The sequence below is a fragment of the Leptopilina heterotoma genome, unplaced genomic scaffold, assembly GCF_015476425.1.
Source record: "Leptopilina heterotoma isolate Lh14 unplaced genomic scaffold, ASM1547642v1 Lhet_278, whole genome shotgun sequence".
NCBI lineage: Eukaryota > Metazoa > Arthropoda > Insecta > Hymenoptera > Figitidae > Leptopilina > Leptopilina heterotoma.
In genome coordinates, this window is record NW_025110986.1 from 3,798,302 (window position 1) to 3,821,861 (window position 23,560).

Here is a 23,560-nt window from a genome sequence, read left to right on the forward strand (position 1 = left end):
AGTTTCTTTAGAGATAAAATTTTGGCTCAGCAACCACGAAATAAAAAACGCAGCTTTAGAGTAAAAACATTATATAAATATAGTTTCTTTCTATTTTTCCAGTGAAGTAGTTAAAAATATAGTTTTTCCTCAATAAAACACACACTATATTGAACATTTGCCTGTTGATAACTAACAATATGTTCTGTTGCTTTCTGCTTTATTATTACTGTATTTTAGAATTCATCATAACATTATGCTTTAATTCATATTTAATTTGTATAGAAGCATGCTACTTAGGATTAAGATTCTCCATCTATCTATCTATCTCTTGCCAGAAAAAAACAGGTATAAAAAGAAAAAGAAAAAAAATTTCTGCTTTTGCACCCACATACTGAAAAGTGAATTGATATTCAGAGGGAATATTCCAAATGGTTTTGAAAGTATAATGCACACGTTTTCATCGAATGCAGAAGCATCGGGATCCTGATTTTTCAAGGAGGAAAATTTTAATGCCATATCGATTCTCTAAAAGCGTTCATTGCCTTTTTTCCCTGGTATTTTTCATTTCGCCAGACAAATAAAAAAAATTATTCTTATTTCCATTCAATGAAATTTTCCTTGTTTTTATTTCTTTAATTTTACATTTTATATATTTTTTATTTTATTCTAGATTTTAAATCCGATTTTCTGTTTTCCATTTTCAATATTACTTTTTAAAATTGAAACAATTTGACGAATTAATCAGTCCAATTGATTTTTGTTTTTTGATTATTGATAGAACATTTTGTAACTAAATTTAAAATTATTTATAACAAAAAACAAAAAATAGTTAAAGTAAAGAAAATGACAAGAAAGAAAATTTTCTATCAAATCCGAGCAAAGGGAAAATTTACAAAAAGAAAATCAGTTTTTTTTGGATGCAAATTCAAAAATTAATGGAAATTTGAAAAATTTATCAGAAGCTTACAGAGAAAGAAATACACATTAGCACCATTATTCTTTTTGACGTTGGAGGCAGGTAAGTGAGCTGCAAATTATGATGTTTATTGTTCTGTGTATACATCTGGAGAAATTTAAACAAAAATTAAAGCACTTAACAAAGCTTGGCAAACAGATGATTAATAATTTAAAAAAAAAGAAAAGAAACGAATGAATAAAGAGATAAAAGTTAAATTAACATAAAACTGTAAATAATTGTTTATTAATAATTGTTTTATCGCCTTGACTAATTGGCTGTCAGGTTTGTTAATATACATTCGACAAGTTTCTCTCATATAATAATATGTATAATAAGTAATAGCGAATTCGGTTATCTGCACCGGAGCACTCTCGGAGTGCTCCAGAGCAGGAGTAGCATGTTCGGTTTGACAAATGTGCTCTAGTGCAGATCGTTTGGAGTATTCGCTTTAGCAGCACTGCTCCGGCGCAGATCGTTTCGAGTATTCGTTTTGGCAGCACTGCTCCGGCGCAGATCGTTATTTGTGTTCGAATTAAGAAGTGTGCACTCTCAAGGATCGAAAGGTGCAACAAAATTTGCTCCCACAATTTTGTTAGTGCAGTTTAAAAAAATGTCAAGAGAAGCGGCAAATTTAAAAATTTCACTTCTAACAGATTTAATTGACACCTCTAGCGATAGTAGTGAAGACGAATTATGTTTTTTATAATGAATTTTGTATTTAGAGAAAGACTAACATTCAATATTTTAATATTTAATAAAAACAGTAAATAATTTTCAATATTTTTAATATTTAAATAAAAATACTCATTATAAAGTAATTATTTGGTCTCAAAGAAATAACCTTTTCACTTATTTTATTATTGTTGTTGTTAGTAGTTCAAAATGTCAAATAATGTAAACAAAATTTATATCAGAAATATTATTCGATAATTTTGTGATTAACAATTCTGCTATATCAAAACATTGACCGAATAAGATTTTAAAATTCTAATAAAAATATCAAATTTTTTGCTTTTAAAAATATTATTTATGTATACATCATAAAATATTTAATTTTAAGTAAAATAATTTTACATTTAAGAAGAAAATATATTGCATAATATAATGTATAATAATATATATAATATAATAAATATAATATTATATTACATTATATTATATAAGTTTAATTAAATTTAAACTTCGCGCCAAACGAGCAGTGTATGCTTTACACCATAGCAGTTCATGTTGTGCTCCTGCTCCAAAAACAGTCAAACTTTGCCAGTGTTCATGACGTCATAGATTGCCTCAGAGTAGAGCACAGCTTTTTGAGAGCAGAGTAAACTATACTCCTACACCGAGCAAGATCGCTCTCGGAGCAGATAACCGAATTCGCTATAACTCACGTAAATGGCTTGAAACAGTCATTAGACAAAATTACATTCACATAATATCTCCAGAGGGATGAAAATCATAAATGTAAATACAAAAAAAATCGATTTGTCTTTTATTAAGGCTGTTTTAAAATTTTTTCACTCAAGATTATTCTAATTTTTTAAATTTTCAATCTTGTTAATTTGGTCAATTTAATTTTAATAATTATTAATTACTACAATCACGGGTCTCGGACTGAATTTAAAAATACAAAATAGTGTCAAAATTTTCATAAGATTTCAAACATAATTTTTGAGAGACGATTTTGCTTAATTCACTTTTTGATTGTTTAAAATTTTCACAAACAATAAATATAAAATACGTATAAATAATTTTCTTAAGTTTATTATTTGTTATGCAGATTAAAAAAAAGATTCTTATGAATGACGAAAATTTGGAACTTTTGCATTTATTTTAATTATATTTTAATATTGTTATTATTACAAAAATTACTTTGGATAAAATAAATATTTAGATACTATTTTTATGTTTACAACATCGAAGTTAAATATATATTTTTAAAATTAATTGGTGGTTGAATTTCTTCACTTGAGAACGTCGAGATCGACACCAGATGGCGTGGAATATGGTTGTGTCAACTGAACTGACATCTAACGGTGACCTTGGGGTTCTCAGGTGGAGAATTGCATCTCCTTTATTCAATCTCAAGATGTTCTTTAATTATTTTTAATCAGACATTGAATTTTGCCAGTTTGACAATATTTCAATATTTTTTTACCTACATAAACTTTTATATAATGATAAATGACAATAATAATATAAAATTCAAGCTTTTATTTCACTAAATAACTTGATTAAATTCTGTAAATTTTTCTAAATTCTATTTAGAAATATTACTACTTTTTTCGTATCAAAATTATCATAAGATTTCAAACATATAATTTTTCTAGATAATGTTGTTTAATTTATGAATTTTTTATTGTTTAAAATTTTCACAAAAAATAAATTAAGAATATTGAAAAATTGACGAAAATTTGGAAATTTTGTATCTTCTTTATAATTTTATTTTAATATTGTTATTATGTAAAAAAATTACATAGGACAAAATAAAAATTTAGATACTATTTATTAACCATTTTCTGTCTACAACATCGGAGTTAAATTTTTTTTAATGAAAAGCTTTTTTCAATTATGAAATAAAAAAACTGTTCTCTTGGGGGCCATTCACATATTACGTGATATATTTAGGGGTGGGAGGGGAGTAAGTAAAGTATCACGCTTTAACAAATTTGCTATACAGTAGAATCTCCCATAAGTTAATTTTGGTGGGGGGTTTAACTTAATAGAGAATTGCCGTCTAAGGGAAATTGTTGCGCAGTAACCTATTGCGCATGGCGGTCCATTTCAAAATATATAATGTTTCAAGTCTTTTAAGGTTATGATGTGTCAGCCATCTTGATACCACTATGCGCATGTTTATTTTTTTAGGTGGAAGGGGTACACGATAGGGGAAAATTGACTTATGGGAAGTTAAGGGGACAACCCTAGTTGTAGCGCGCAAAAATTGACCATTTTGATAAATTAAATAAAAAAAAATCCACTCCCACACGGAAAAAATAAATTCTGTAAGAATTCCTGAATTTGTTCCATAATTGAGGATTTGTGCAAAGTTCCAGAAATTTTTAGAAATTCAATGTAAGTATATCTGAATCGTTCCGAACTAATTACGAAACGGTTTTTGTGAGACTTTCAAAATCAGCATTGTAAATAAATTCCTGGAGAAATACAGGACTGGTCTATAATATTATCGAAATTTTGTCGTAGAAATTATATTTCTTCTAAAATAGTATTCACAAGCGTCTAATCAAGGAGAACTCCAGTTTAAATTTCATAATAATTCCCGAACTTCATCGAAAGAAAAGATGTGCCGACCCCGTTTCTCACAAGCGCTGAATAAAAGTAAAGTCTAGTATATAAGAGACTTCCCAGGTCCCTACAACCAGCGTGCGATTCAATGCGTCGTGTATTTGCGTTTATTTGTGTATAAATTATGTGTGCGTTAGAATACATGTAGGTAGCTATAAGTGTATTATGTATGTATGTATGTGTGTGTATCCTCCTCAACCAATCACAGTTCGCGTTGCTTGACGAATGTCGATCAAGTATATACGCGTATACACAACTTCTTTTTTTATTTTCTTTGCTACGGAATTGTTCCGGAACTATTCTGTAGCCCTTATAAGAGCTTCTTCATATATGAAGCGACCCTCTGAATTTTTCCCGAACTCATCGGAAGTTCTACCGTCCAGACTATCTGAAATACTCAGCCGCTACATTTCGTAAAAACTATCACGTAAATACCGAGTTCTTACCATATAATTCCTAAATATCTATTTTGAAAGTTAGACATTTCTTCCAAATAACAGCTCTATAATAATTACCGACTTTTGCTCATATCCTCAATTTCGGAACGAATTCAGGAACTATTTCCGAATTATTTTTTTCCGTGTACGGTTTGTGAACAACTAGTGAATCCGGAATTAGTCCGAAGCAATCAAAAATTAGTCCGGACAATTTAGTGAATGTTAATAAAAAAATAAACCGCTGCCAAGTTGTATATTTTTTTTCATAATTTTGGTGCTCATTTCATGAACACTTTACTTCCTCATGGAGATAAAAATAATAGAAATATATGAATAACTTTTTAAAAATATGGTAAAAGTGATTGAATTTTGAGTCAATCAATGTATTTTTAAATACCCTACAAGATAGTTACAATAATTTAATAGTTAAATAAAAATTTTCAAACAAAAAAGTTGAGAAAATGTCATTTTTCACAATTTTTGGTTTTTAAAATACCAATAATTTCGAAATTTATTATCGAATTAGGTTAAAAAATAGGTCAATCGAAGCGTTTTTTAATGCTCTACAAGTTGATAAAAATAAGTTTAAAGTTACTTTTACGTTTTTCAACAAAATTTTCAAAAAAGTCTTATTTTCCAAAATTTTTGATTTTTAAAAGTTTAATAAGTCCGGTTAATATGGACGAAAAATGTTCAATTAGGGCTCAAAAGATGCGCCTAAAAAAGTCTACAAAATTATGGAAAAACATTTATAGGTGTCCTAACATTTTTTTAAAGTTATGGGCAAAAAACGTTTTTTCGCAAAATTAAAAATCAAAAAAAAATTTAGTTAAACTTTATTATATATCAGAAAGTACTCTCACTTTATGTCCGCAGGTGAGTTCTACAATTTAAAAAAAAATTTAACCCAAAACCTCTTCATGATTTCGAGATATTTATGAAAATGTGATGTTTACACACACACACACACATACGGAATGACATTTTTTAAAAATGTCATTTTTGAACTCCTGAGGTCAAATAACATAAAGATATGTCAAAAAATCGAACTCGAAAAATTTTTGTATTACAATACTTCCTCTATGAGGAAGTAATTATACAAGTTACACATATTAATTATTATTATTTTATGGTACATTCAACATATTTTACGATTTACCTATTGCAATTTTATTTACATTAACTTAAAATTTCTAACGCTGGGGGATTCGAACCTACACCAATCTAACATTATATCTCACCGAAATCGAATACACTAACCTCTATACCACGCTCGCATAGGAGTTCAAATTCATAATAGAATTTATGGAGTGTCACGAAAAGAAATGACAAGAAACTAACACATAATCAGTGTCAATTTTAATATTGAAACAAAATAATTAATAATTCTAGTAAATTTGTAAAAACAAATTATGACTGCAGAATTAAATATTTTATTTACCATAAGTAAATACCCTGAATAAAAATTAGGACCGATTTCGGATTAATCCGGAATTTGTCCGCAACAGTACGGTTTATTGTGGAGTTTTTTCACCATTAATTAAGTTTGAAATCAATACCGTTTTTTATCACTATTGAATCCGTAATTAGCCCGGTTTAGTCTGTAGTAAGTCAGATCATATGCAAGTTGCATAATGCAACTATTAAATGCAGAAGTAATCCGGGTGGTTTAACCAGTGAATCCGCAGCTAATCCGAAACAGTCTGCTTATGGACAGGTTTTTGTTCTAAAATCATTCCGGATTAAGTCTTTGAATTGGATTGAATATGGATTGTATTGAACTGTCTATGGATTGTATATATTTACAAATTCTTATAATAATAAGACTTATTTTCGGACAGGGGTGTTTTGATCGGGTATTATTCGGATTGACGCTGACTATTACCGGATTCTTTGCATACAGGTTTTGGATTGTTTCATACTTGTTTCGGATTAAATCTTTTAACTGGACTAAATTCGGATTATTGCGGACTGATTTCGTACACAGTAAAAAGAAAATCTTATTTTAAGGCACGAAAGCTGCCTTAAATTAAGATGCAACATTTTTAAGACAGTCAATGTTGAATTTACGCACGTTTTTCGTATCCTTTAATATTATAGCAGACAGTGTTGAATTTAAGGCAGCTTTTAAATTAAGATTTACTTTTTACTGTGTATTCTTTACATATTAATTTCGGATTATTCCGCATTTATTTTAGATGAGTTTTTTGACGGACATAATTTCGGATTGTTGCGTAATAATTAAGGACTTAATTCAGACATTTAAGATTATTCCAGACTGATTTAGGATTCACAATTTCACTCAGATTGATGTTAGATTAACGCGGATCATTTTCGTAGGGGAGAGGGCCCCAAGATAGACAGGGCCCCAAGATGGACATTTCCTATAAAATTTTTGTTTAAAGTGACAGCATCTTCTCAATTTTTTTATTTTTGTTGTTTGTATAGACGAAGACTTTTATGCATATTTGAAAAATAAAACCAGTTTTTTTTTCTACTGCGCATATCACCTGAATTTTTTGTCAAAAAAAGTTTTATTTCCGATTTTTCTCAAGTCGATAAAGTTATTTAAATTTTTGATTTTAGATAGGTATTTATCGTTATAATATTATTTATTTATCATATAATAATATTCTAAAATGATTTTATTAATATTTTGTTTGTATACAATTTTTTTTTAGGTTTCAAAAAATGGTGTCATTTACCCTAAGATGGACACTTTCGAGACCCTAAGATGGACACCACTTTTCAATGTATTTATTTTCATGCTTTCGATTACACATTTTTTTAATAATTTTATAAGCCTCAAAATTGAGATTTTTTATTTTTACCGCCATGGAATGTAGAGCTATCGATAGAGAATTCGATATATCGATATATCTTAACTTGTCAAATTAAAGTTAAATATGTTATTTTTTTTTATTCTCAAGTTATAAAATTAAGATTTTTAATAATGTTATTCCTAGTAAATAGAATAAAATGATTAAACATTAGTTTAAAAATTAATACAGGATGTTTATCTTTAATTTACCACACTTTAAAGTGATTTTTAAGAAGGTGTCCATCTTGGGGCCACTTTTTGTTGGTCAAAAATTTTAACAATTAGAAAAAATGCTATAAAAAATATTTAAGTTCAAAATAAAATTTTATCGCAGTGGCCATAAATTACCTAATAAATTGTACTTTCATTTAGTATAAAACATTTTAACATATCTTATTCGGTTTGGATTTTAGAGCCATCAATCAAAGAGGTGTCCATCTTGGGGCCCTCTCCCCTACAATTATCGGACTAATCCACACTAATATACCAGCATTTAATCCGGATTAGTTCGAAATTTTTACCAGGGATATAATATGATTCGGGTGGCCGTCTATTACCGGATTCTTAGCATACATATTTCGGTTTGTTTCGTATTTGTTTCGGAATATGATTTTACCACACTAATTCCGAATTGAAGCGGATTAATGTCGGATTCTTTGTGTACAGATTTCGGATTATTTTGTATTTGTTTCGGATTATACCTTTTAGTTGGATTAAATCCGGATTGTTGCAGACAATTTTCGGATTCTTAGCATACAGATTTCGGATTGTTTCGTACTTCTTTCGGAATAGGATTTTGCCACATTCAATTTCAAATTGTTGCGGACTAATACCGGATTTCTAGCTTACAGAGTTCGGATTGCTCCGGACATTTTGCGGATTAAGTTTTTTTAACTAGATTAAACTCGGATTGTTGCGGACTGATTCCGTATTCTTTACACATTGATATCGGATAATTCCGTACTTATTTTAGAAGCACAGAAAAAAACTCGACTCACTTTTGTTGCAACGCATTTGGAAGTCGGTCTCGAAATGAGTAATCGACAACTTCAAGTAACCCGAAATGAATAATCGGCAACTTCAAGTGACTCGAAATGAGTAATCGGCAACTTCAAGTTACACAAAATGAGTAAAATGACATATGGTTGCCCATCCCTGTCAGTCAATTCACAAATGTCTAACCTAAAAATTCGTTTTTCATTTCTCATAAATGCGATAAATCGACTTCAAGTATAAATGTTTTGACAAGTGCAAAGAGTTTATTCATTATAAACAATTATTTTAATTTATATTTTTATGAATTATTCCCAGTTATTCCAATGTTATTGTAATTTTATCATAAATCCAAAATGATACCGCTTTTTACTCATTTTGAGTCTTTTCCCCAGAAACTCAGAATGAGTCGAAGGGGTATCATTTTTGTTGCACTTCAAAATGAGTATCATATGATACTCATTTTGAGTATATGTTTTTTCTGTGAGAATTCTTCACCGGTCATAAATTTGGATTGTTGCGGACTGAATTCGTAGATATTCAGGATTACTCCGGAGTGTTTTCGGATTCAGGTTTTCGTTCGGATTGATATGAGACTAGCGCGGATCATTTTCGGACCTTTTTCGTACAATTTTCGGACTAATACGTACTAATCTGTCCGTATTTAATCCGGAATTAGTCCGAAATTTTTACCAGGGTTATCTTGACATCACTGTAATATTACATTGGAGATTCGTCATATTACACTGTAATATTACAGTGATCTTACTGAGATATCAAAATGTCCGCCTGGAGGTAATATTACGTTGTTATATTAAGAGAATATTACATGGTAATATTAAGGTAATATTACACTGTAATATTAACGTAATGCTAAGGTAATATTCAGATAAAATTAGAATAATTTTATAATTTATAAAAAAAAATCATAAAGCTAAAAAAACTTACAAAGATTATATACCGTCGAGAATCTTAATACACTACAAGTAAGTTTGACTCAGTGGTAAGACTCATGATTACTATGCACATGGTTCAGGGTTCGAGTCCAGCTTTGTGAAATGTTTTTTTCCAAATTATAAAATTATTCTAATTTTATCTGAATATTACCTTAACATTACGTTAATATTACAGTGTAACATTACCTTAATATTACCATGTAATATTCTCTTAATATAACAACGTAATATTACCTCCAGGCGTACATTTTGATATCCCAGTAAGATCACTGTAATATTACAGTGTAATATGACGAATCTCCAATGTAATATTACAGTGATGTCAAGATAAGCTTACGTGCTGCTTGGGCTAACATTTTTAAATAAAACAATTTATTGTCTAAAAGTACACATTTTAAAATGGAGGCGTGGTGCGCGTTCTTGTCGAGGTATGCATAATTTGCGGTGACTACGATTATAAGGAGCTGGTTCAACTGAAACACAAAATTCAAACGAATTTAGTTAAAGTAGAAGATAATCTAGTCTTTAATCGAAGATTTAAAAAAAATACATTTTTGACAAAATGGCAACGGCTCAAACTCAATTTTTCGATTTTCAAAAAAAAAAATGTTTTTCAGCTGTAAAAAAAAGTTTTTCATAAAAAACTAAATCCTTCGATTAAAGACTAGATTATCTTCTACTTTAACTAAATTCGTTTGAATTTTGTGTTTCAGATGAACCAGCTCCTTATAATCGTAGTCACCGCAAATTATGCATACCTCGCAAGAAGGCTAGAGACAGGAGGTGAAACTTCGGTAGTGGGGATGAGTCAAGAACCTTTCTTTAACCAGGCGTTTTTCGTTTCGAAAAGTCGCCGGCGCGGTGCTTCTGCACATCACTCACACATTCAAATTCTTGTATACCATATGTTTTACATATGTGTATGATATGATTTTAATTTGAGGTTAACTTTAAAGTGCAATCAGTGCAATCGAGACACAAATGACAATGTGTGTCATAACGGATATATAGAAATAATGTGAGTGATTATTAAATTAAGTGTTATTCAAATAGTTAAAAATTCCGAAAACGTGCTGTGTGAAAAGTTGTATCAAGAAGAAAGATAAACCTACACAACACTATGACTATTACTTTTTGTTAACTTTTAATACACTTCATGCTACAGTTTACACATTTTTTTGTTTTTAAAACGTTTTTTTAATAACTAAAAGATGTTTGAAAATATAAACACTTATATTTCATATTGTATTTGTATAGAATATATTTTCCCGTGTTTACGTGTGTTAGATTTAGATTGCGCAGAAGTCCGTCTGGTCTACTGCGGCGAAAACTTTTTTTGAAAGTAAACGCCTGACCATACATCAGCTGAGCGACTCAGCATTGCCATACCCCCACTACCGAAGTTTTACCTCCTGTCTCTATAGTCTTCTTGATACCTCGACAAGAATGCGCACCACGCCTCCATTTTAAAATGTTTTTTAAAATTTTTTGTCGGAATTTGTAGTTTAAATTGTGTACTTTTAGACAGTAAATTGTTTTATTCAAAAATGTTAGTGGATTTTTTTTTATTTAATTTATGAAAATGGTCAATTTTTGCGCGCTACAACTAGGGTTGCCCCCTTAACTTGTAGGAGATTCTACGGTACTAAACTATAGAAAAAGTATCACACAGGGGGGAGGGGGTCTAAAATACCTAAATATCACGTAATATGTGAATTACCCCTTGACACTTTTTCTTAAATTCTATAGAAAAAGAAATTTTACTAAAATTTTATTTAAAAAAAAATTTACTAAAATAATAAAATATTTAACAGGAAAGTAAAGATTTGATCAAATTTTTTACTCGTGGAAAAATTAAATTATTCTTACAATAACATTTTCTGACTGAAAAACAATTCTTTTGATAAAAATGGTGGTTTAATTTCTCCACTTAAGAACTCCAAGGTCGCCACCAGGTGACGTGGAAATCAACACCATCCAGTGATGACATTGGCGTTCGCAGGTGGAGAATAACATGAACATATTGAATCTCAAGATATTCGTAATTTTAAGATTATTTACGATCAGAAATTAAATCTAAAGAGTTTGAGAATTTATATAAATGAATTTAAATTTTGAATTCACTTTAATTTGATATTTTTACGATCTAATTTTTTTAGGTTTATCTTTAAGGTTTAGATTATTAACTTTTGTACTAAATAAATTGATATTGAAAATCTCGAATTAAGAAATAATTCGTAGCTTTTTTAACGGTTAAATTTAAGAAACGATTTATCAAGACAAGATTGAATTTATTTGAATTTAATTGGAATAATTTTTAGGTAATTAATTCAAAAGCCTTAATAATATTATTGTTGCATGACGTCCCACATTCCATTTAAGAAACTTTGATTGTTTGAAAATCGCAAAATAGTAACAGAAAAAAGTAGTCGTATTGATTTTAAATGAAAAAAAAAATTTTTATTTTTATCGCATAGAATAAATTATTGAAATTTAACTCTTCGTATGTATATTATTTTTTTATTCACTTTGAAACTTATTTTTTACACCAATATTAATTATCAAATAAAATTTTAGTTTTTTATTTTGAAAATAAATGCAAAAGAAAATCTTTTTTAATCTACAATTTTGTAACAAAAAAAATTGTTTTTTAATACTTCAATGGTACTACTTTTTTGCAGTCATTTTTTCACGGTCCATGAAAATTCACGCACACACGTTGCTTTATTGCTAGATAAGTATCACAATCGCTAGAAAATAAGCCCATTCTTGTAAATTAATTAATAATTATTAATTGTGTTTGGGTCATTATTTAATAAAATTGGATTTTTTTGTTTTTATGTGAAGATAACAAATTTTTAATTACTCTAATCAAAGAAAATTGACACAAGAAAATTTACAGCATAAGAATTAGAAGAAATTATTGTAAAAAGAAAAAAAATCTTTACAAAGTTTTTCTCTCAAAAAAATTTTTGTTTTCTTATTTTACAATTTTTTTTTAATTTTCTATAGGTATTCAATTTTTTACATTTATTTTAAATTTTATTTATTTATACCTATTATTATTATTATTATTTTTTGTATTTATTACAAAAATAAACATATTTATTTGTTTATTTTGAGGTATATAGGTATTTCTTTTCTATTTTTGTGTCTTTGTTATTATTATAAATTACGCGAGAGAATACTAAATGAAAAGTAAAAAAATAAACAAAATAAATTATTTATATTAGAATAAATTAAAAAAAAAAATTTCTGTGAAGCAAATTAAAGTTTTGGAAATATTTCGAAAAAGAACAAGTAAAAAATAGAAAAAATTAAATTTTATTAAACAACTAAAATTTTTTATTATCAAAATAAAGAAAGAAAGAAATAAAATTATTTAAGACAATCAATTAAAATCAAAATTATTAAAATTGATGATAATTGATTCAATTTCTCCAGTTTTCGATACCAACTGATAGTACAATCCAATGTTATCATTAGTCGTCAAATTCTTTTTCTATATTTAAAATTTTTTAAAATCAATTCTCAATTTATATTTTGAGTATAAGTCCTTAATTTTCAAGTTCACTCCAAAAGGGAGAAAAATTTTGTAAACAAATTTTGAAAATGGTAAAAGGAGAAAATGGAAACGAAATTGAGACAATTTATTTTGGACCTCTCAGTAGTACCCTCCAAGGAAGAGGGAGATGCCGCGAAGCCGTGGAAACTTGAAGTCGGTGAAGTGGTTTGGGGCGCAGCTCGGGGAAGTACAGCCTGGCCGGGAAAGGTTGAATCTTTAGGAGCACAAGGAAGTCTTATCGTTTGGGTTCGTTGGTACGGGGGCGGGGGCAATGGCAACAATCTCAGTCAGGTCGATGTCAAGACACTGAAATCCCTATCCGATGGCCTAGAAGCTCATCATCGAGCTCGAAAAAAATTTCGAAAGTGAGTCCCATTAAAAACCCAGAAAGAAAAAATCATTTTTTCAAATTTTAAACATAAATAAAAATTTTTTTTTTATAATTTTTACTATATTATCAAAAAGGCATTCAAATATCTTAAAGAGGAAAAAAATTATACAGGGATTTTTTCAATACTTTTTTCAAAACTGTTTATTCAATTTAATATTTAAAAAAATAATTATCAACTTATCAAAGTTTTTCATTCCGTTTTTTAAAATTAGTATTATTTGTATAAAATATAAATTAATAATGGGTATAATAATTAATAACTTTATATTAAAAAAATTTAAATACATAATTTATTAAAATTTTAAAAACTTTTAATATTTTAAATAATTTACAATTAATTTAAATAGTAGTTGAAAGGCCTCGGATTGAGTTTAAAACGCAAAATATGTCATTTTAGTCAAAATTTTACGAAAAAAGTCGAAAAAGTCGTTTATTTTATTTCGGATTGACACAAAAATTTTATTTTATATTTTTTTGATTTTCAGAAAAAATTTGTAACTTTTTTTCTTATTCTGATTATAAACTATTCAGTTCAAAGTTTTCGAAATTTTCAATTATTTCCAAAATATTTTTAAATATTTTTTGCAAAATACGATTATTTTTAACCCTCCATCCGTCGCACCTTTTTTTGTAACGCGATCCGTCGCAGGTGAGGGAAATTTTCACCCTCATAAATTAGTCCAAACTTGTTCTAAAATGCCAAATTTTTTTTGAATGTTCATTAGAATTTCTAAACAACCTATTGGCAGTAAAATTAACTTTTATTTCGTGTTAATTATTTAAATAAAAAATTAATGACAAATGAAATCGAGTATACGCGGTCAGTCGCATGGTGAGAAGTTCCCTCACTTCGCGTCAAAAATCCCCGACATTTGCTGCTTTCAAATTCAATAACAAAGAAATTAAAATATAAAAAAACACCAAAATTGTTTTAATGTAAAGAAGAAGAGTGCCGTAAAAGGTACTGAGAATATGAAATTATAATTTTTTGTATTTTAAAAGTTATAAAGAAAAAAAGAAACTGGGTGAGGGAAATTCTCACCATGCGACGGATGGAGGGTTAATAGAAATAAAATTTTCCAAAATGTGCATTTACAATTTTCGATAAAATTTGACGAAATTTACAATTGTTAGACAATTTTTCAATTCAATTTTTCAATCAAATTTTTTCATTTTTAATTTTACCATTGGAAATTCAATTGTTTTTAAGAAAAATTTATTGAAAAAATGTACATCTAAAAAAAGTTTTAATTCAAATTTTTCAAAAATCTATTTTTTAAAAATTTTCTAAATTCAATTATTCAAAAATTTAATAATATTGTTAAGGTACTACTACACTTTAAAAGGCTCTTAAAAGACCAAATTAGAAAAAAAATTTTCTTAGGTCTTTTATTATAAATATTTAAAAAACTTTTTCTTACACTCGCACGGAAAGTACATCATTTCTTACCTGTGTAGAGGATGGAAAGTATGTCTTTTCCGACGAGAGGGAGGGAATGTTACTTTACCTCCCCGTGACGTCATAACGGGGAGAGAAAAGTATACTTTACCTCCCCGTGACGTCATAGCGGTGAGAGAAAAGTACTTTACCTCCCTGTCGTCCAAAATCACATGTAATTATATTTTAATAACAATGTAAACAAGTTGTTCATTTCATGACCATTAAGCTTCCTCAATGTATAAAAATTGCGGTTTTGCAAACTTTTGAAAAACTATGTACAAAAGGGTTCGTCCAGAAGTTTTGTTAAAAATAAAATTATATAAATCATTTATAATTTATAAGTTGTTATATAAATATTTGGTGAAATTTACACTTTCATTTGCCAATTGCTTCTTTTTTATGATAGAATAATCATTTCAAAATATTAATATTAATATTAATATTAAATAAATTATGAAAAAAATACAAAATTTGAATTTTTTTTAAAAAGAAAAATATTTATTAATTTGATAAATTTTGATAAAATATATACTTTGTATACATCAATCGATTCGTTTTCTTGCCAGGAATGTAATTTTGAGAAAAATTAATGAAAATATTAACAAATAATAGTATATTGTGCAACGAGTGGAGAAAAAGGGCGATTTCTCGCGAGCTGAAGTTTGCTGCTCGAGCGTAGCGAGTGCAGCAATCAAGCGAGCGAAAATCGTTTTTCTCCACGAATTGTACACGATACTTTGTCCAACAACTGCAAAACTTATTTTATTTAACTCAATTTTTATTTATAAGATTTTTGTGGTTATAACAATGTTTATAATTAATATTTCAAAATGTGTAACTCACTAATGTATTACATTTTTAATAATTCAAAGCAAAAAACTCTTTATGATTTGGTTATTGTTACGTAAGAACATAATTTACGTAAATTACGTAAGAATACAAACTCACGTGATTTACGCAAGAAGATAACTTACGTATTTTACGTAAGAACATAACTTACGTATTTGGGTATGTTACGTTACTTACGTAAATTGCGTACCTTGCGTAAACTATGTAAGTCATACCCTTAGGTTAGTTACGTAAGTTACATTAATATTAACAATTTAAAAGGAAAACACAAATAATTCTATTTTTTTTCCAGTCATTAAACTCATTTCTCCACTGGCCAAACCACCAGTGGAGGAAAGTAGTACTTTCCTCCACTGGTGCCTAGCGTACAATAGTTCAATTCCACTGCAGGCGTTGGACAAAAAAATTATTTCAAAAAATACAAAAAAAATTTTTTTCTGAATTTTAAAAAAATTGTATAAAAAAAATTTTTGTAGATATTTTCGAAAATCCTTGTGTCAGATTTTAGGTATTAATGACTGCAATAAACCTGCAAAATTTCAGGACAATCCATCAAAATTTGTCTGAGATAATTTGTACACAATTTTTGTGACATACACACACACACACACACACATACATACATACACACACACATCTGGACATTTGCTGATACATAATTGAATATACATATGTTTTAGATGAAAATGAGTCCATATAACCTTCTTTTGAAAAATTGAAAATCGTCACCAATGCAAAGCTTCCTCATGAGGAAGCAAAATAAAATGTATCTTTATTTACGACTAAATATATGTTTTATTGAAAATTGTTAAATAATTAATCATTTTAAAAATTATACTATTATTATAATAAACTTTCGAATACATGGCTACTTCGGGGACTAAAAGGCCAATAACCAAAACCAAACCAAACCAATAAAAAACTTTCGGTTGAAAACACTATTGTCGTTAAAATTTTTTATGAAGTGGTTGTACTTTCCGTTTACGTGTATTAGAAAAAATAGTATGTGCACCACGGGAGGAAAATGATTTCCTCCCTAGATGCACAATATACTATTTTTGCCTTTATTAGTACATATTTGGAGAATAAAAATAATATTTTGTTTTTAATTTTTATTTAATATCATAATCTGCAGACAGCATTCAGATCGAAACTCCAAAAAGTTAGTTGTTCAATTGCGGACAGTTTATCTCAAGATTGACAAATCGGAAACAAAAAATCCAAATTGCTTTTTAAAAAGGAAGGTGTCTTGCATAGAAATCTACCACCAATAATGAAAAATCGACTAAAATAAAAAAATAGCAGATGTTTCAATAATTTGTTTAAAAATACACTATGTTTTTCAGTATTTTTCTAGTCTGCAAAAATGTTTTTATTTTAATTTTTTGACCATTATCTGGTAAATTCTCACACAGGACATGCTAACAAACAAAACGAGTTATCATTTATTAAAATCGGTTCAGTAGATTCAGAGATAAACTGTCCGCAATTTGAGAAAACGTTATTTTGAGAAAAACGCGTTTAAACTTATATGTATCGTTAGAGGCCATTCATAAATTACCTAAAATTCTTTTGCAAATTGAAACCCCACCATTTTTTTTATGTCAGACACTGTCACATACATTAGCACCAATGTTTCTACTGGTCGTAACAACAAGCTGGACCCTACCATCCCCTTAAAGACTTACTTAATTTGTCAATGACTTTTTACATTAATTGAATATTTTTTCAAAAATTTACTTTTATTTGTTACAATTGGTTATAAATACTTTAGGAGGTGTTTTCTGAAGTCATAAGGAGTTAAAAAATACAATAAAAAAAAATAAATTTTTTTTAAATTCTTAAGTGTAGTAGTACCTACATTAAATATTTAAATACTTATTCCTAGTATCGGCTCAAAAAGTATAGGCCCCTGTTTTTGAAAGCTCATAACCCAGGTAAAAAAATTCACACGTTAATCGGACAACTTGGATTTAGAAGAGACACTATTTCTACGTTAGTATACGGAAATGCAAGAAATAAAAAATTTTTTTGCGTTATTTACGGATTTTCGAGAGTGAAAAATACATGGTTTTTTGAAGCATTTTGACAGGGGCCTACTTTGAAAGCTTGTAGCTTATTCAATAAGTATTGCATTGTTATGCTGAATTTTTTCTATGAAGTTTAAACCCTACTAAAACAATATATATAAAATTTTTTGAATTATTGCATTAACTTTTTGTTATTATTTAAAACAAAGATAAAAAGTCATCGCCTTTGCAAATAATAATACAGATTTAAGATAAACTATAAATTACGTACAGTATGGTATTGAAAATAATGCAATAAAAATAAATTGTTTAAAAAAATTTTTTAATGAATTATTTAGAAAAAAGTTTTCAGTTTTTTGCTTTATTACCCCATTAAAGCAAGGTGCAGGCAGTCTTGCCGATACCTTTAGTGCAGATCACTCGACGAAGGTTTTAAAGTTGTAAATAACTCGCTATAATAGAAAAATCTTTACAAAAAGGTACAGTAGTGGACCGATTGGGACCGCTGCTATTGAATTTCCTGTCGCTGACAAAAGGGTTTATGACTGCCTGCACCTTGCTTTAATGGGGTAATAAAGCAAAAAACTGAAAACTTTTTTCTAAATAATTTATTCAAAAATTTTTTTAAACAATTTATTTTTATTGCATTATTTTCAATACCATATTGTACGTAATTTACAGTTTGTCTCAAATCTGTATTATTATTTGCAAAGGCGATGACTTTTTATCTTTGTTTCAAATAATAACAAAAAGTTAATGCAATAATTCAAAAATTTTTATATATATTGTTTTAGTAGGGTTTAAACTTCATTGAAAAAATTCAGCATAACAATGCAATACTTATTGAATAAGCTACAAGCTTTCAAAGTAGGCCCCTGTCAAAATGCTTCAAAAAACCATGTATTTTTCACTCTCGAAAATCCGTAAATAACGCAAAAAAATTTTTAATTTCTTGCATTTCCGTATACTAACGTAGAAATAGTGTCTCTTCTAAATCCAAGTTGTCCGACTAACGTGTGAATTTCTTTACCTGAGTTACGAGCTTTCAAACACAGGGTTTTTAGAATGAAAGGAGCCACCCAAAACCTTTTAATTTTCTTTTTCGTAGTAATGTGGTTATTTTAATAGTATTTTATATAAGAAACCATAATACCAAAGGATTTTGCAAAAAAAAATTTTTTGTTAATGTTATTAACTATTGAAAATTTTGAACGTATTCTCAAAAACTTATTGATCGATTTTAATGTTTCAAGTTGCATTTTATTTGTCTCGAAATGAAGTATAACTGCTATTATTTTTAAATAAAAATATTTAATTTTAGTGAAAAAAGCAATTGTTTATTTATAAACAATTAAAAATAAATAGTGTTCTGGATGATTTTTTAAGTTGAAAAAATTACTAAAATGTTCTTTATAAATCAGTGAAAAATATCCCGTTGGAAAAAAAAATGGCACGAAGTTTTAAATTGTTTAAACTTAAGCATTTGTACCGCGGTGCAGGGCGCGACTCTGGTCCTTATTGAGCGTACCACGCGAATGACATGAAAAACACATTCGTATTTTCTCACAGTATAAGGACTCTGCTTCTAAAACACTGCTTTTACCATTTTTATCCAAATGTTTAATTTTTTTGCTAAAATTATTACACACATACGGACACAGTATTTTCTATTAAAACATTACAGTCGTAAAGATAAAATTTGGATTGTTTTATTCTTTCTTTAATTGAAAAATTTACAATTAAATTAATGTGAATTAAAATTAATTTTATATTCTTATATACTCACTCACGATTTATTTTCTTGTAGGAGTTAAAGCACACGTTCGGTCCTGGTATTTTTAAATAAATATAAACCGATCAAAAATATTTTTTCTGGAAAACATAGAAATAAGTAACATTAAAATTTTTCATACCTGTATACTAATAACTTTTTCTAAAGAATAGTTTTAAAAAATATTTAAATCCAATTTAAATTTTAATTCTTGTCCTCACATTAATTTATTGTAAATGTCTCAAAATAATAAACAATAAAAGCAAAAATTGTACCGGTATTACTGTAATTTTTTAGTGGAAAATACTTGTACCGTAAATGTGTAATAATAATCCATATTTTCTTATTCAGAGAAATTGAAACAAATAGCTTTCCTCACATAACCGCTGTCTACAGTTAATTTTAAAATACAAAATTTTTAATAATTTATTTTTATTATAATGTTCTTGTATGTATGGTGTTCTGTTTGGAATGAAACTTTACCAAATTATTAATGTGATTTAAAGGTTATGGTGATTTTTCTATCAAAAAACATAAAAATTATAATTAGTCTTGGTTATTTTAAAAAGTATTTAAATTGAAAATTCGTTTTTAGTAAATAATTTTCATAAATTTAAAAGTGGCATGTTGATTTGTGAGGTTCTCAAAATATTAACTTCAAGTTTATTTACATTTTTTTTAAAATTCATTATCAGATTTTGAGAACTTGCTCCTCAATGAAAAACTTTAACAAACTACGTAAAACATCTGTATTTACCAATCAATAAGAAGAATGAATTAAATATTCCATTAAAAAAAATTATTTAAATAAATGAAGTGTTTAAGAAGCGCAGTCCTTACAGCGAGCAGGAACGATAACACGCGCGTGGTACGCTCAATAAGGACCAGAGTCGCGCCCTGCACCGCGGTACAAATGCTTAAGTTTAAACAATTTAAAACTTCGTGCCATTTTTTTTTCCAACGGGATATTTTTCACTGGTTTATAAAGAACATTTTAGTAATTTTTTCAATTTAAAAAATCATCTAGAACACTATTTATTTTTAATTGTTTATAAATAAACAATTGCTTTTTTCACTAAAATTAAATATTTTTATTTGAAAATAATGGCAGTTATACTTCATTTCAAGACAAATAGAATGCAACTTGAAACATTAAAATCGATCAATAAGTTTTTGAGAAATTAATTTTTTAATTAAATACGTTCAAAATTTTCAATAGTTAATAACATTAACAAAAAATTTCTTTTTGCAAAATCCTTTGGTATTATGGTTTCTCATATAAAATACTATTAAAATAACCACATTACTACGAAAAAGAAAATTAAAAGGTTTTGGGTGGCTCCTTTCATTCTAAAAACTATAATTGTAATTTTCTTCTAGAATTTTATATTATTTTCTAGAATTTTTTAATAAAATTGAATAAATAAATAGAAATTGTTTAAAACTATAATAATTTTAAAAAATAAATATTTAAATATAATAAAACTTTCACATCAATTGAAATTTAAAAAAATTTTAAGTTAAAACTATATATGAAAATTAATTATTTTTAATAATTTTGAAAATTTAATTTAAGAAAAAGAAAATTTAAAGTACGTCTAACATTCAATTGTTTTTAATTCAGTTTTATGAAAATTCAATTATTAGAAAATTTTTCAATATTTTATTAAATAATTCTACAAAATTACTGGTAAATAACTAATTTAACAAAAAATTTGAATTACAATTTTCCAAACATTTAAGTTGTTTAAAATGTTGTAATTGAAATTATTCAAAATTCAAATCGAAAACTTCAATTGGAAATCTTTTGAAATTTAATTATTTCTAAAATTTTCTACTACATACAACTTTTTTAATATTCAATTATTTTCTAAAATTTTTAACTCATATTCTTTTCTAATTTAATTATTTTTAATAATTTCCATTAGATTTTTTGCGAACTGAACTACTCAAAAAGGTATATATGGTGGATATCACGTCAAAAGTCCACCCAAAAAAAAAGTTGTCCAATTATTCCCAAATTTTTTTTATGATATGCCCTATGGGTTACCCAGTGAGAAATTTCTTACCGGTCCAATATCGGTCCAATATTGGGAGCCAAGAGACCAATCATCGGTCCAATAAAGGCTCCCAATATTGGACCAATATGGGCTGATGTTTGGGATGTAACGGGTTCGCCAAGCATCGGTTGTTAATATTGGTCCAATATTGGCCGAATATTGGCAACCAAGAGAAAAAAATTTTTTTAAATAAATTTTTTTAATTAAATAATAATAATAAAAAATTAATGTTTATAATTTTTTTTGAATATATTTATTTGTTTAATTATTTATTTTTAATAATTCATGTAAATAATAAACAATTTATTATTTATAAATTATAATTATTTAAAAATGCAGCAACTATTAGGAAATAATCGAAATAGCATTCTGCAAAAAAATTCTATCATTGAAAAATCAATGATAGGCGAGAGATATCCGCATCATTAAATAGATTCGCAGATATACTCTGGTCTCGCGACGAATCTCTCGATACTTAAATATACACTGGAGTCGCCGTGTCAGTTGCGAGAACGGTTACAGCGTCCCTCTTTCGGCAGAGATAAGAATTGTCACGTAAACTGCTAAATCGCTTTACCGACGGCCTTATTATACCCGCAGTTTACGTGACAATTCTTATCTCTGCCGCAAGAGGGATGCTGTAACCGTTCTCGCAACTGACACGGCGACTCCAGTGTATATAAGTATCGAGAGATTCGTCGCGAGACCAGAGTATATCTGCGAATCTGTTTAATGACGCGGATATCTCTTGACTATCATCTGTGAATCTATTTAACGACGCGGATATCTCTCGCCTATCATTGATTTTTCAATGATAGGATTTTTTTGCAGAATGCTATTTTGATTATTTCCTAATAGTTGATGCATTTTTAAATAATTATAATTTATAAATAATAAATTATTTATTATTTACATGAATTATTAAAAATAAATAATTAAACAAATAAATATATTAAACAAAAATTATAAACAATCATTTTTTATTATTATTATTTAATTAAAAAAATTTATTTAAAAAAATTTTTTCTCTTGGTTGCCAATATTCGGCCAATATTGGACCAATATTAACAACCGATGCTTGGCGAACCCGTTACATCCCAAGCATCAGCCCATATTGGTCCAATATTGGGAGTCAATCGGCGCCCAGCACGGCAACCAATATTGGACCGATATTGGACCGATTAAAGTCTATTGGCAATTTCTCACTGGGTAGTAATTTGTCGGATAAATTTTTTTGAATTTTATAAAAAATTGTCCGAGGGGGAGGGGGTAGAAGTTCTGAACTTTTGCGTGACATGCTCCACTTTGATTATTTCTTATAATTAGACGAAAAATTTTATAAAAAAACTAGTTGTCGTACCCGTGTTCGACGGGTTTTAGTTTCTACTAATATATTTGAAGAGGTGTCTACCAATCGGGAATATAATTTGATTAGGAAAAACTAATAATTAGTTACATTAACTACTTCATTAGAAAAATATTACTGTTTGAATCAGTAAATGACTTTTCCTATGAAATACTATTTTCAACTAATTCAGATTTACAGAACAGTATTTGTCAGTTTGTAGTACTTTATGCGTTTGTAGTATTTCAATTAATGTATTAAAAATTAATCCTAATTTTCCACAAGCTTTTGGAGTTATGTAGAGTCTAATTCGAACTAATTGTATCGCAAGTAGACCCTACGTTACGACTGCTAAAATCTAAAATAAGACCTATATTGTAGTCTGAATGTAGGGCTTAAATTTTGACAAATAAAAATATTACATCAATAAAAATTAAAGCAAAAAGCAATTTTTTAAAAACGAATTAATATAATAAAACATTTTCTAATTAGATAAGAAAATTCTCGGTTTGGCAAAAAATTTCCGATTTTTCCTGGTCGAATTAAATTTCCGGCTATTTCTCGGTTTTCTTTCGCGGTTGATAGACACTCTGTTAAATGTATTGGTAGAAACTATAACGTTTTCGATTCCTACATGGGAATCTACATGGGATTCACTTTC

General features: G+C 27.9%; 1 protein-coding gene across 5 annotated transcripts in view; it reads left to right on the top strand.

Annotated features, from left to right (window-relative positions):
- Positions 1 to 23,560, top strand: part of LOC122504074 (mucin-17-like) — a 1,014,141-nt gene that overhangs the window by 967,358 nt on the left and 23,223 nt on the right. Inside the window, exon 8 of one of the 5 annotated variants that reach the window (XM_043614967.1) lies at positions 13,116 to 13,377. The exons of 2 other annotated variants lie outside the window; for them this stretch is intronic. In XM_043614967.1, the coding sequence (XP_043470902.1) occupies positions 13,116 to 13,377 (262 nt within the window). Of the gene's footprint in view, positions 1 to 13,115; positions 13,378 to 23,560 lie in introns of those variants that run through there. 2 more of the 5 variants (XM_043614968.1, XM_043614971.1) reach the window with 2 other exon arrangements.